The sequence below is a fragment of the Elgaria multicarinata genome, chromosome 2 (assembly GCF_023053635.1).
Source record: "Elgaria multicarinata webbii isolate HBS135686 ecotype San Diego chromosome 2, rElgMul1.1.pri, whole genome shotgun sequence".
Lineage (NCBI taxonomy): Eukaryota > Metazoa > Chordata > Lepidosauria > Squamata > Anguidae > Elgaria > Elgaria multicarinata.
In genome coordinates this window covers 2,615,067-2,628,228 of record NC_086172.1, presented here as the reverse complement: position 1 = coordinate 2,628,228, position 13,162 = coordinate 2,615,067, and the positions used below count along the sequence as shown (strand labels likewise).

The 13,162-nt window shown below is 40.1% G+C and overlaps 1 protein-coding gene across 1 annotated transcript in view; it reads left to right on the top strand.

The window, feature by feature from the left end:
• LOC134391925 (meprin A subunit alpha-like) overlaps positions 1–13,162 on the top strand; it is a 62,286-nt gene that overhangs the window by 42,101 nt on the left and 7,023 nt on the right. Inside the window, exon 13 of the mRNA XM_063115848.1 lies at positions 12,677–12,682. Coding sequence (XP_062971918.1) covers positions 12,677–12,682 — 6 coding nt within the window. The remainder of the gene's footprint in view (positions 1–12,676; positions 12,683–13,162) is intronic.

Genomic DNA, 13,162 nt, shown 5'->3' with positions numbered 1-13,162 from the left:
GGTGTCAGTGAAGTGAAATGGACTGGAATGGGCCACTTCACATCAGATCACCACCAGATCTACTACTGTGGACAAGAGGATCGCAGAAGAAATGGAGTAGCCTTCATAATTAATAATAAAGTGGCTAAAGCAGTGCTTGGATACAATCCAAAATATGATAGAATGATCTCAATTCGAATTCAGGGGAAGCCATTTAACATCACAGTGATCCAAATATATGCCCCAACCACAGATGCTGAAGAAGCAGAAGTAGATCAGTTCTATGAAGATCTTCAGCACCTACTGGATAATACACCAAAAAGAGATGTTATTTTCGTTACAGGAGACTGGAACGCTAAGATGGGCAGTCAAATGACATCTGGAATTACAGGTAAGCATGGTCTAGGAGAACAAAATGAAGCGGGACATAGGCTGATAGAATTCTGCCAGGACAACTCACTGTGCATAACAAACACTCTCTTCCAACAACCGAAAAGACGGCTTTATACATGGACTTCACCAGATGGCCGACACCGAAATCAGATTGACTACATCCTTTGCAGCCAAAGGTGGCAAACATCTATACAGACAGTAAAAACAAGACCTGGAGCTGACTGTAGCTCAGATCACGAACTTCTTATTGCACAATTTAGAATCAAACTAAAGAGAATAGGGAAGACCCACAGATCAGTTAGATATGAGCTCACTAATATTCCTAATGAATATGCAGTGGAAGTGAAGAATAGATTTAAGGGACTAGATTTAGTAGATAGGGTCCCGGAAGAACTATGGACAGAAGTTCGCAACATTGTCCAAGAGGTGGCAAAAACGTCCCAAAGAAAAAGAAAACCAAGAAGGCAAGATGGCTGTCTGCTGAGACACTGGAAGTAGCCCAAGAAAGAAGGAAAGCAAAAGGCAACAGTGATAGGGGGAGATATGCCCAATTAAATGCAAAATTCCAGAGGTTAGCCAGAAGAGATAAGGAATTATTTTTAAACAAGCAATGTGCGGAAGTGGAAGAAGACAATAGAATAGGAAGGACAAGAGACCTCTTCCCCAAAATTAGAAACATCGGAGGTAAATTCCAGGCAAAAATGGGTATGATCAAAAACAAAGATGGCAAGGACCTAACAGAAACAGAAGAGATCAAGAAAAGGTGGCAAGAATATACGGAAGATCTGTATAGGAAGGATAATAATATCGAGGATAGCTCAGACAGTGTGGTCAGTGAGTTAGAGCTAGACATCCTGAAGAGTGAGGTTGAATGGGCCTTAAGAAGCATTGCTAATAACAAGGCAGCAGGAGACAATGGTATCCCAGCTGAACTGTTTAAAATATTGCAAGATGATGCTGTCAAGGTGATGCATGCCATATGCCAGCAAATTTGGAAAACACAAGAATGGCCATCAGACTGGAAAACATCAACTTATATCCCCATACCAAAAAAGGGAAACACTAAAGAATGTTCAAACTATCGGACAGTGGCACTTATTTCACATGCCAGTAAGGTAATGCTCAAGATCCTGCAAGGTAGACTCCAGCAATTCATGGAGCGAGAATTGCCAGATGTACAAGCTGGGTTTAGAAAAGGCAGAGGAACTAGAGACCAAATTGCCAATATCCGCTGGATAATGGAGAAAGCCAGGGAGTTCCAGAAAAACATCTATTTCTGTTTTATTGACTATTCTAAAGCCTTTGACTGTGTGGATCATAACAAACTGTGGCAAGTTCTTGGTGGTATGGGGATACCAAGTCATCTTGTCTGCCTCCTGAGGAATCTGTATAACGAACAAGTAGCAATGGTAAGAACAGACCACGGAGCAACGGACTGGTTTAAGATTGGGAAAGTGGTACGGCAGGGTTGTACACTCTCACCTTACCTATTCAACTTGTGTGCAGAACACATCATGCGATGTGCTGGGCTGGATGAATCCAAGGCTGGAGTTAAAATCGCAGGAAGAAGCATTAACAATCTCAGATATGCAGATGACACCACTTTGATGGCTGAAAGCGAGGAGGAGATGAGGAGCCTTGTGACAAAGGTGAAAGAAGAAAGTGCAAAAGCTGGGTTGCAGTTAAACCTCAAAAAAACAAAGATTATGGCAACCAGCTTGATTGGTAACTGGCAAATAGAGGGAGAAAACGTGGAGGCAGTGACAGACTTTGTATTTCTGGGCGCAAAGATTACTGCAGATGCTGACTGCAGCCAGGAAATCAGAAGACGTTTACTTCTTGGGAGGAGAGCAATGACAAATCTTGATAAAATAGTTAAGAGCAGAGACCCCACACTGACAACAAAGGTCTGCATAGTTAAAGCAATGGTATTCCCCTTAGTAACCTATGGCTGCGAGAGCTGGAACATAAGGAAAGCTGAGCAAAGGAAGATAGATGCTTTTGAACTGTGGTGTTGGAGGAAAATGCTGAGAGTGCCTTGGACTGCAAGAAGATCAAACCAGTCCAGGAAATAAAGCCAGACTGCTCACTTGAGGGAATGATATTAAAGGCAAAACTGAAGTACTTCGGCCACGTAATGAGAAGACAGGATACCCTGGAGAAGATGCTGATGCTAGGGAAAGTGGAAGGCAAAAGGAAGAGGGGCCGACCAAGGGCAAGATGGATGATACTCTGGAGGTGACAGACTTGACCTTGGGGGAGCTAGGGGTGGCGACAGCCGACAGAAAGCTCTGGCGTGGGCTGGTCCATGAAGTCATGAAGAGTCGGAAACGACTGAACGAATAAACAACAACAACAACAAAGTGCTTATATAAAGCCTTGTGTGGCACAGAGTGGTAATCAGCAGTTACTGCAGCCGAAACTCTCCCCACAGCCTGAGTTCGATCCCAGTGGAAGCTGGTTCTCAGGCAGCCGGCTCAGGTCGACTCAGCCTTCCTTCCTCTGAGGTCGGTAAATTGAGTACCCAGCTAGCTGGGGGAAAGGTAACTGCAACTGGGGAAGGCAATGGCAAACCACCCCGCTACAAAGTCTGCCAAGAAAACATCAGCAAAAGCAGGCCTCCAATATCATCTGTACGCCGATGATACACAATTATATCTTTCATCTCCGGATCTTTCTCCTGATGTTCACGATCGTATCTCGGCATGTCTTTCAGATATCTCAGCTTGGTTGCTTCATCGTCATTTGAAACTTAATATGGCAAAGACTGAATTGCTTGTTTTTCCTCCTAAACCTTCTCCTCATCTCTCATTCTCTCTTACTGTCAATGATGTTACGCTTACTCCGGTCAAGGAAGCTCGTAGCCTTGGCTTTATATTTGACTCCTCGCTCTCCTTTATTCCTCATATTGAGGCAGTAGCTAAATCCTGTCGTTTTTTCCTGTATAATATTGCCAGGATTCGATCATTTTTGTCTGTCTCTTCTGCCAAGACTCTTGTTCATGCCTTGGTTATTTCTCGGTTGGACTGCTGCAACCTTCTTCTCACTGGCCTTCCTTCTTCTCACATCAGTCTGTTGGTTTCTGTTCACCACTCTGCTGCTAAGATCATCTTCTTGGCTCGCCGCTCTGACCATGTAACTCCACTTCTGAAATCTCTTCATTGGCTTCCAATTCTCTTCAGAATCCAATATAAACTTCTCCTGTTGACCTTCAAAGCTTTTCACTATCTAGCTCCTTCCTATCTCTCCTCTCTCATCTCACACTATTGCCCCGCTCGTGCTCTTCGCTCCTCTGATGCCATGTTTCTCGCCTGCCCAAGGGTCTCTCCTTCCCTTGCTCGGCTTCGTCCATTTTCTTCTCCTGCCCCTTATGCCTGGAACGCTCTTCCAGAACATTTGAGAACTACAAGTTCAACCGCAGCTTTTAAAGCTCAGCTAAAAACTTTTCTTTTTCCTAAAGCTTTTAAAACTTGATTTTGTTCTGACTTTATACTGTTAGTTTTACCCTACCCAGTGCCTGTTTACCCTACCCTGTGCCTGTTTGCTTTCTCTTCCCCTCCTTATTGTTTTATTATGGTTTTATTAGAATGTAAGCCTATGCGGCAGGGTCTTGCTATTTACTGTTTTACTCTGTACAGCACCATGTACATTGATGGTGCTATATAAATAATAATAATAATAATAATAATAATAATAATAATAGGAGTCAGCAATGACTCAAGTGCTTGCACGAGAAGTTCCTTTCCTTTCCTTATAGTGCTTATATAGCATATGAAAACTTGTAAACTTACACCTCTGCTGTAGCGCATTGCGGAGATCCATTGAGGTTCACTCACAAATGTTGTTATCCCCACTCCCCAGATCTTCTTTGTACCTCCTCCTACCGTTTATTGGTTGTTTGAAGTGGGGACAACTCCCCCTCTGATAACAGGGATTGGGATTTGCTTCTCTTGTTACTGAACACCAAAGTAGAATGTTACATAAGACTGCAGTCAACTCTTCTGCATGCTTACTCAGTAAATCAATCCCATTGATTTGAACAGAATGCATTTCCAAATTAGAGCCCCTCAGAGGAAGAAAAGAACCTCTCATGCAAGCACTGAGTCATTACTTACTCTTGGAGGGACGCCAGCTTTCGCTGACGTTTTCTTGGCAGGCCTTATAGCGGGGTGGTTTGCCGTTGCCTTCCCCTATTGCAGTCTTAATTTTTGCAACTTTCAAAAGGGAAAAAACAACAGGGTGGGTGGCTGGGGTGGGGGAGTGAAGTGAGGTAGGAAGTGGTCATCTCAACTCCCAGTGTATGGAGGAGGAGACTTCAAACGCAGCGCCAGGACCTCCAATGACAGAGAAATTGAGAGGGAAATCACAGTTAGTGAGAGGATTAAGCCATCCTTTCCCATGTGGGGGCTCCCAATAAAAACTGGACCCCCCCATTGTTAAAAAAAAAGAAAAGAAAAGGTGTGGAGATGCAGGCCCCCCCCATTCTGAACGTTTCCATCTCTGCTTCCCCCTGTTTGTGTCTCCTGCCATCCCCCACTCAGCTTCACATGCTCAAAGGAATGGAAGTACAATCTGTGTCCTTCCCCCACCAACTCCCATTCAAATAAGAACAAGAGCAACACATGTTTTTAGGGAGAAGAATCAATAAGGGGAGAGACACACAGCCTGTGTCTGTGATGTTGGGAGGAGACCCACCCCCAGGTAGAGCAAGGAGTGGGTAGGGGAACGGGGCAAAGTAGGATGGAAGAGGACACACAAACACACACACAGATTGAGAAGCAGCCAAAGGACTTCACTTGAAACTGACAAGACATTTCGGGTGAAACTGACCAGCCTTGTCTTGCTTTGAAGAGGGCTCTTAAGGACCTAAGGAACAACTTGTTCCTTTGCAGTGGAAAATGGTTAAACACACACAGAGATCTAAAGAGTCTCTCCCACCACCACCTTCCTTTCCTCCCTCACTGTCCTGTCTGCTTGATTTGTATATATAGTATGTGGATGAGGATTGCTGCTGCTTTTTGCTTGTTCAACTGGGGGATTTAGCCATTCCTGTTTCCCTGCCAGGATGGAGTGGGGGAGCTCAGAAGCAGCAGAAGGAAAGGATTTGAATTTGCACACCCCTCTCCTTCATCAGCAGTACCGCCCCCCTTGAAAACACACCCACAGTACAGTGCATTGAAAATGATGGATGAAAACACATGTTGACATTTGAGTGATGTGTTTTCACATGCCCAGAAGAACCAGACTTTCCCCACACCAAAATATTTCACTATGGGGGTGGGGGGAGAACCGCAATCACAGCAGGACATAGTCCCTGTCATCCGAGTCCTTCGCAGTTAAAGCAGACTATAATGTCAGCGTCATTTGAGTCTTTTGCACAGATTTCACTGCAACAGCACAATATAAGGCTGCTGGGATGAAAATTTGTGCCTAAATCAGACCAAGCCTCATTCTGCCATGTTGGCACAAAAGTCCTGTGTCTATGTGCAGCATATCTTACAACACCAGCAAATTCTCCAAAAGCACCAAAACCCAAGGTGAGCAAGACAAAACCAGCCAATAAAGAGCAGTAAAAAATAATCAAATGTTGCCCGAGTGCATAAAAACATTTTCAAGAAAACAAGTAGGTGCCTGCCCAATATACCCAGCAATGGTAGTCCAGAAATTGGATGAAAAGAAAAAATATACCATCAGCATACTAATGACAATTCACTAAGGTCCCCAGCAGTTTCATATACAGTCGTGTGAAAAAGAAAGTGCACCCTCTTGGAACTGTATAATTTTACATATCAGGACATAATAACAATCATCTGTTCCTTAGCAGGTCTAAAAATTAGGTACATACAACCTCAGATGAACAACAACACATGACATATTACACCGTGTCATGATTTGTTTAACAGAAATAAAGCCAAAATGGAGAAACCATGTGTGAAAAAGTAAGTACACTCTTACTGCTTCCATAGGAATTGAGATGCTAAGTAGCAGACAGGTGCTGCTAATCAAATGCCCATGATTAATTGATCATCAGCAAGTATGACCACCTCTATATAAGCCAAAGTTTATTCAGTTTGCTGGTCTGGAGCAGCCAGGAGTGTGTTAACACAATGCCAAGGAGGAAAGACATCAGTAGTGATCTTAGAGAAGCAATTGCTGCAGTCCATCAATCTGGGAAGGGTTATAAGGCCATTTCCAAACAATTTAAAGTCCATCATTCTACAGTGAGAAAGATGATTCAAAAGTGGAAAACATTCAAGACGGGGGGCGGAGCTTGGCGGCCATGGAGCTGGTAAGAGTTTCTTAACTTTCTAACCGGCCACGCCGGAAAAGTCAATTATCTCCTTTTAAAAGGGCATAAATTTCAAAGGAACACGATGGAAAAGGACTATGAATATTAATTGTTGATGTTGCTGATAATGGTGTAAAGTTGAAATGATTTAAAAGTGAGAAATTTGAAGCGGTTGGAGAGCTGAATAACGTCTCTAGCTGAAAGTGAAAGAGACTGCTGTGTGCTGGGAAGTGCACGGCAGTTAATTGCTTGTTATTGTTAGAGACGCGGACTTGATTTATGGCGAATCTCACTTTTTATTGGAAAGCGAAGAGCTGTTAATTACCGGCTTTACAGAGTGAAAGCAACCCAGGCATAGACTGACGGACGGTGTGCTAATTTGAGATTATAGGGGGGGGGGAATGGACTGCAGCATTTGGAGCACTTGCAGCATTTGGGGAGGGGAGACGACTGCTTGATACTGTTGGTACTGTGTTTTATGGTTGTTCGATCTCCCCCAGCGAATGCTGTCTTGATATATGGCGAAATTCCCCGCCCCCTGCAGAGAAGAAAGAGTTATTAAGTATTGAAAAGCACAGAGAGATAAAAATAGCCTGGGCAAGACGGGGAGCCAGGACTTAAGAAAGAGATTTATGCCCTATGTCGAATATAAAAAGAAAAATTAAAACGGAAATTGCAAAAGTTACGTGGTCAAGGAAACGACCCAGTAATCACAACCTCCCTCATTTGGAAAAATTGGCTTCGGAAGAAGAGCAGTGAGATACAGACACAGCAGCAGAAGATACTAAAATGGCGGAAGGTGGAAAATCAGCTGGCAGCCAGCCAGCCACCTTAGCTGAAATCAAGAGTGTTATTGCAGAAAACAATGTAATCATTTTTTAAAAAATGGACCAGCAAACGGAAAACTTAGATAAGCGGATGATTGTGTTGGCTGATAAAATAGCACAGAACGTCAAGAGTATAAAGGATTTGGAGGCAGGAGCAGACCTGATCGAGAAGAGACAGGAGGCTTTTGAAAAACCGTCCAATGTGCAATTCCAGGACCATGAATTAAGATAAAAATCGTCGTTCATCACTTCGTATAAAACATTTAATTCAAGTTCAAGGAGAAAATTTGCGAGATATAATTCTGCAGTGGTTCAAAGAGATGATGCCTGATTTGGAATTAGAGGACTGTGATCTGGACCGAGTCCACAGAGTGGGGGGACAAAATTATAGAGGAGCTACCAGAGATATTTTGGTGAAATTTGGCAACTATTACAAAAAAGAGCAAGTTATGAAGAAATTGAGATCTATGGCCCTGCTACAGTATAAAGGCAAATCAGTGCAAATTTATAATGATCTTTGTCAGCACACATTGAATTGGAGACGCAGTGTCAAGCCGATAACAGAAATATTAGTGAAGAAAACAATAAAATATGCTTGGGGTTTTCCTGTATTTTTAAGATTTACATATGGTGGGGGAGAGCACAGAGTAACCTCTTTAGATCAGGGAAAGGAGTTGCTGAAGAGCTTGGGTCTGTATGAGGAAGCAAGTGTGATTGAAATAGGCGGGGGGGAAGTGAGGCTGGGGCATCTGGGATGTAATAGAATTGTTAACTGCATTATGAGATAATTGTAGATAGAAATGTTAATCATAGAGACCTTGCCGGCCAGGCGCAGCACTGCTTCCCCCCTCCCCCTAAAGTAGATGGCTGGAGTGTTAGACTTACGGGGATTTGGGGGGGGAAGAGGTGGGGGGAGGGGTGGGGGGGAAGGGGGGATGGTGTGGGTTAGAGTAAGGGGTTTCAGGGTTTTGTTATGGTGTTTGTGTTTTTATGTATGTGAATTTGAGTTACAGAGCACAAGGGATCGGAAGAGACATCAAAAGGGCGAATATGGATAAAAAAATAAAAGTATCAACACTCAATGTTAAAGGTTTGGGGGCAGTCGTGAAAAGGAGGAGAATAGAACAAATGTTTAATAAGGAAGGATCTGACATTATTATGATGGAAGAAACACATCAAGGGTACGAAAATGTAAATATGATAAGGACAAAGTGGTTAGCTTATTATGAAAAGTCATTGGGGACTTAAAAAAAAATGGAGTGGCCACTTTGATTTAAAAAAAAAGTGGATTTATATTAGAAACCATAAAAAAGGATGATAGTGGTAGATATCTTATGATAAAAGGTAAAATTGAAGGAAAGGTATATACATTAATTAATGTTTATGCCCCAAATGAAAGACATAGAGAGTTTTTTATAAAATTATTTAAAGAAATAGAAGAATTCAAGGAGGGGTATGTTATTTTAGCTGGGGATTTTAATATGGTTATGGATAATAGATGGGACAGGTCAAACCCCACTAACGTTGAAAAGAGGAATGATATCACTATATTGAATAAATTAGTAAAAGAAAATGATTATGTGGATTCTTGGCGTCTACTTAATGGGGCCAAGCCTGGGTTTTCATATTACTCCCCAGTTCAGCATACATACTCCAGGATAGATCATATATTTGTCTCAAAAGATTTTGCAACTAAGATTTGTAAAATGGAAATGGGGGTAATAAAGGTAACAGATCACGCATTGTTAAGTTTAGAATTTGCAATTAAGAAGAATTATAAAGAAGCATACAGGTGGAAAATGAATACAAAAATATTGAAATATAATAAAGTGGTAGAAAAAATTCAGAGGGAATTGTCAGAGTCCTGGGAAATTAATGAAAAGGGAGGAACAGCTGGGTCAGTCGTTTGGGACACCATGAAGGCTGTAGTAAGAGGAATCTGTATTAGAGAAATGTGTAACTTAAAAAGACAACAGCATGCAGAGCAGGAGAAGTTAGAAATAGAAAGGGGTTTGGAGGAAGAATATTGGCAGGGTAAAAATAAATATAAATTAATAGAAATACAAGATAAGAAGAAACAATTAGAAAATTTAAATTTAGAGGAAGTTCAAAAAAATTAATGTATATGAAAAGGGAGTATTTTGAAAATAGTAATAAGAATTCTAGATTGCTTGCCAGACTCACACAAAAGGAAAAAGCGAGAAATGGGATAGGAGCATTGAAGGATAATCAAGGGAATTATTGTCATACAATGAAGGATAAAATTAAAAAATTTCAGAAATTTTATCAGGAATTATATAAGGGTAAAGAAATTCAAAAAAAGAAGTTGGAGGACTATATAGGAAGGTATATAAAGAAGGGAATAAAAATAGTACATAAAGAGCAAATGGAGAAGGTAATAACTCAAAGAGAAGTTGAAGATGTAATTGATAATTTGAAAGTGGGTAAATCACCGGGAGCAGATGGTTTAGGATCAGAATATTATAAGGTTTTTAAGGAGTTTTTAGTTCCAAAATTATTGAAACTTTACAACGCTATATTACAAGGAGAGAAGATACCAGAATCATGGGAACACTCATTGATAATATTAATTCCAAAACCAGATAAAGATTTGACTATCCCTGATTCATATAGACCTATTTCATTAATAAATCAAGATGCTAAAAAATTTTCATCTATTTTGGCGAAACGGTTAAATAAATTTATATCAGAATATATAGGAGAAGATCAATGTGGATTTGTGGCGGGGAGACAGATGCATAGTTTAGTGGGAAGAGTTTTAAATGTAATACACGCGATAAAAAAATCAAAGATCAAGGCAGGAATTTTGGCATTGGATATTTTTAAGGCTTTTGATTGTGTGAGCTGGCAGGCATTAAAGATTATTGTAGATAAAATGGGATTTGGAAATAAATTTAAAAATATAATAGAACAGTTATATTCCCAAAATACAGCTGTACTGGTGGTAAACGATGGACTCACTGATAAGATACGACTAGCCAGAGGTACAAGACAAGGATGTCCGCTCTCGCCGGTCCTGTTTGTAATGGTTACGGAAGTATTGGCGAACGCAATAAGAGATGATGGAGAGATAGAAGGAATTGGAGATGAAAGGAAAATAAAATTGAATATGTTTGCGGATGACACCCTATTGACTATTAAGAATCCAATAAGAAAAATAGATAGAATTAAACAACAATTGAGAGAATTTGAAGAAGCTACAGGATTAAGAATAAATTGGTCCAAATCAGAGATGATTTTGTTTAATTACACTAAGAAGGAAGAAAAGGAATGGTAACGAAAGGGAATAGAAATGAGAGTTAAGGAACAGATTAGATATTTGGGAATTAAAATTACAAAAAATTTAGATAATTTAGAAAAGGAGAACTTAACGAGGTTAAAAAAAGAGGTATTAGAAAAATTGGAAAAATATAAAAGACTAAATTTATCCTGGTTTGGAAGAATAGCATTAATAAAAATGAAGATTTTAGCAAAGATTAATTTTGTGTTTAGGATGTTACCAATAAAAATTTCAGAAGTTGAGATAAAAAGTTGGCAAAATATTATTAACAAATATTGTAATGGAGAAAGCGAGGGTAAATAAGAATAAATGGTATTTTAGCCAAAAAAAGGGAGGATTGGGTCTCCCAAATATAAAATTATACTATGTAGCAAACAGGTTAAGACATATTGTAGAAGCAATTATAGGAGTAGGAGATTTAGATTGGATGGAGGATAAAATTACTTGTTATGTAGAGATGAGTTTGGAAAATGTTTTTTTTAAGGAAGGAGGGAGAAAGTGGGTTGAAAGTATAGACAATCCACTCCTGAGGTATCAATGGGAAATTTGGAGTAAAGTTAAAGGGAAGCTGCTTCCGAGCAACTCTCCCTTGTCACCAGTAATAATGTTAAAGAATTTCCCAGAGGAACTGAAGGGTAGATTAAGTAAAATATTAAAAGAGAAAAATAAAATGAAATTAAAGGATTGGTTAAGAGATATAAATACAAGAGAAGATATGGAAGAGCTGTTAAAGGAGAAAAAATTATCTTGGTTAGAGTATAGGCAATTAGAACAGTGGAATAAAAAGTGGATTAAAGAAAATAGAGTTTGTAGAGAAATGGCGAAGTTTGAGGAGTTAATAGTTAAAAAGGAAAAATGTAAAGGAGGAAGTTTAGTCTTAAAAGGGTTAATGAGCGAAATATATAAAATATTGTTAGAAAAAGGGCTAATGGACAGTTCAGGAAAAATGGTATGGGAGACAGATTTGAAGGTACAAATAGGGCGACAGAGCTGGGAGGGACTGTGGAAACAAAGAGTGTTGAGAAGTATGTCAGTGAGAATAAAAGAGAATTACTTTAAAATTTTGTGGAGGTGGTACCTAACCCCGATTAGATTGAATAAGATAAATAATCAGCATTCAGCAAATTGTTGGAGAGGTTGTGGGGAAAAAGGAACGTTTTTACATATGTGGTGGGAATGCAAATATGTACAAAGATTATGGAAGATGGTGTTTTTTGAAACTGAAGAAATAGTGGGAATGAAAATAGAACAAACACCAAAAATTGCATTACTGTCACTATTTGAAGATTTAAAATGTGGAAAAGAAACTAAAGAATTGATATCGAGTTTGCTGACTGCAGCACGATTGATGGTAGCTAGGAACTGGAAGATTCAGGGGGAATGTTCTATTGAAGAATGGTATAGAGAAGTTTGGGATATAGCTATTAATGATAAATTGACTTGTAATATTAAGTGGAGGAAAGGTATAACTAAAATAAATGAGTTTGAAGGAATTTGGAAGCAGTTCCTAATATTTGTGTTTTCTAAGGGAAGTGGGAAACCGCCAGTGGAAGAAAGTATGAGATTTTGGAAGCAGGAATAGATCCCGAGGTGGGGGGTGCACTTATATGTTAAGAATGATTATATTGTATGATAGGATAGGTTATAGTTAATATTTACTCAATATATATGTATTCAACATTTATTCAAAATGTATGTAGTATGTTGTGTTGTTGTTTCTTTTTTGTAAGATGTTTTAATTTGTGGTAAATAAAAAAAAGGAAAACATTCAAGACTGTTGCCAATCTTCCCAGGAGAGGACGTCCCAGCAAAATCACCCCAAGGTCAGACCGTGCAGTGCTCAGAGAAATTGCAAAACCCCCAAGAGTTACATCTCAGACTCTACAGGCCTCAGTGAGCATGTTAAATGTTAAAGTTCATGACAGTACAATTAGAAAAAGACTGAACAAGTATGGTTTGTTTGGAAGGTTGCCAGGAGAAAGCCTCTTCTCTCTAAAAAGAACGTGGCAGCACGGCTTAGGTTTGCAAAGTTGCATCTGAACAAACCACAAGACTTCTGGAACAATGTCCTTTGGACAGACGAGACCAAAGTGGAGAAGTTTGGCCATAATGCACAGCGCCACATTTGGCGAAAACCAAACACAGCATATCAGCACAAACACCTCATACCAACTGTCAAGCACGGTGGTGGAGGGATGATGACTTGGGCTTGTTTTGCAGCCACAGGACCTGGGAACCTTGCAGTCATTGAGTCGATTCTTATGAACTCCTCTGTATACCAAAGCATTCTAGAGTCAAATGTGAGGCCATCTGTCCGACAGCTAAAGCTTGGCCGAAATTGGGTCATGCAACAGGGCAATGATCCCAAGCACA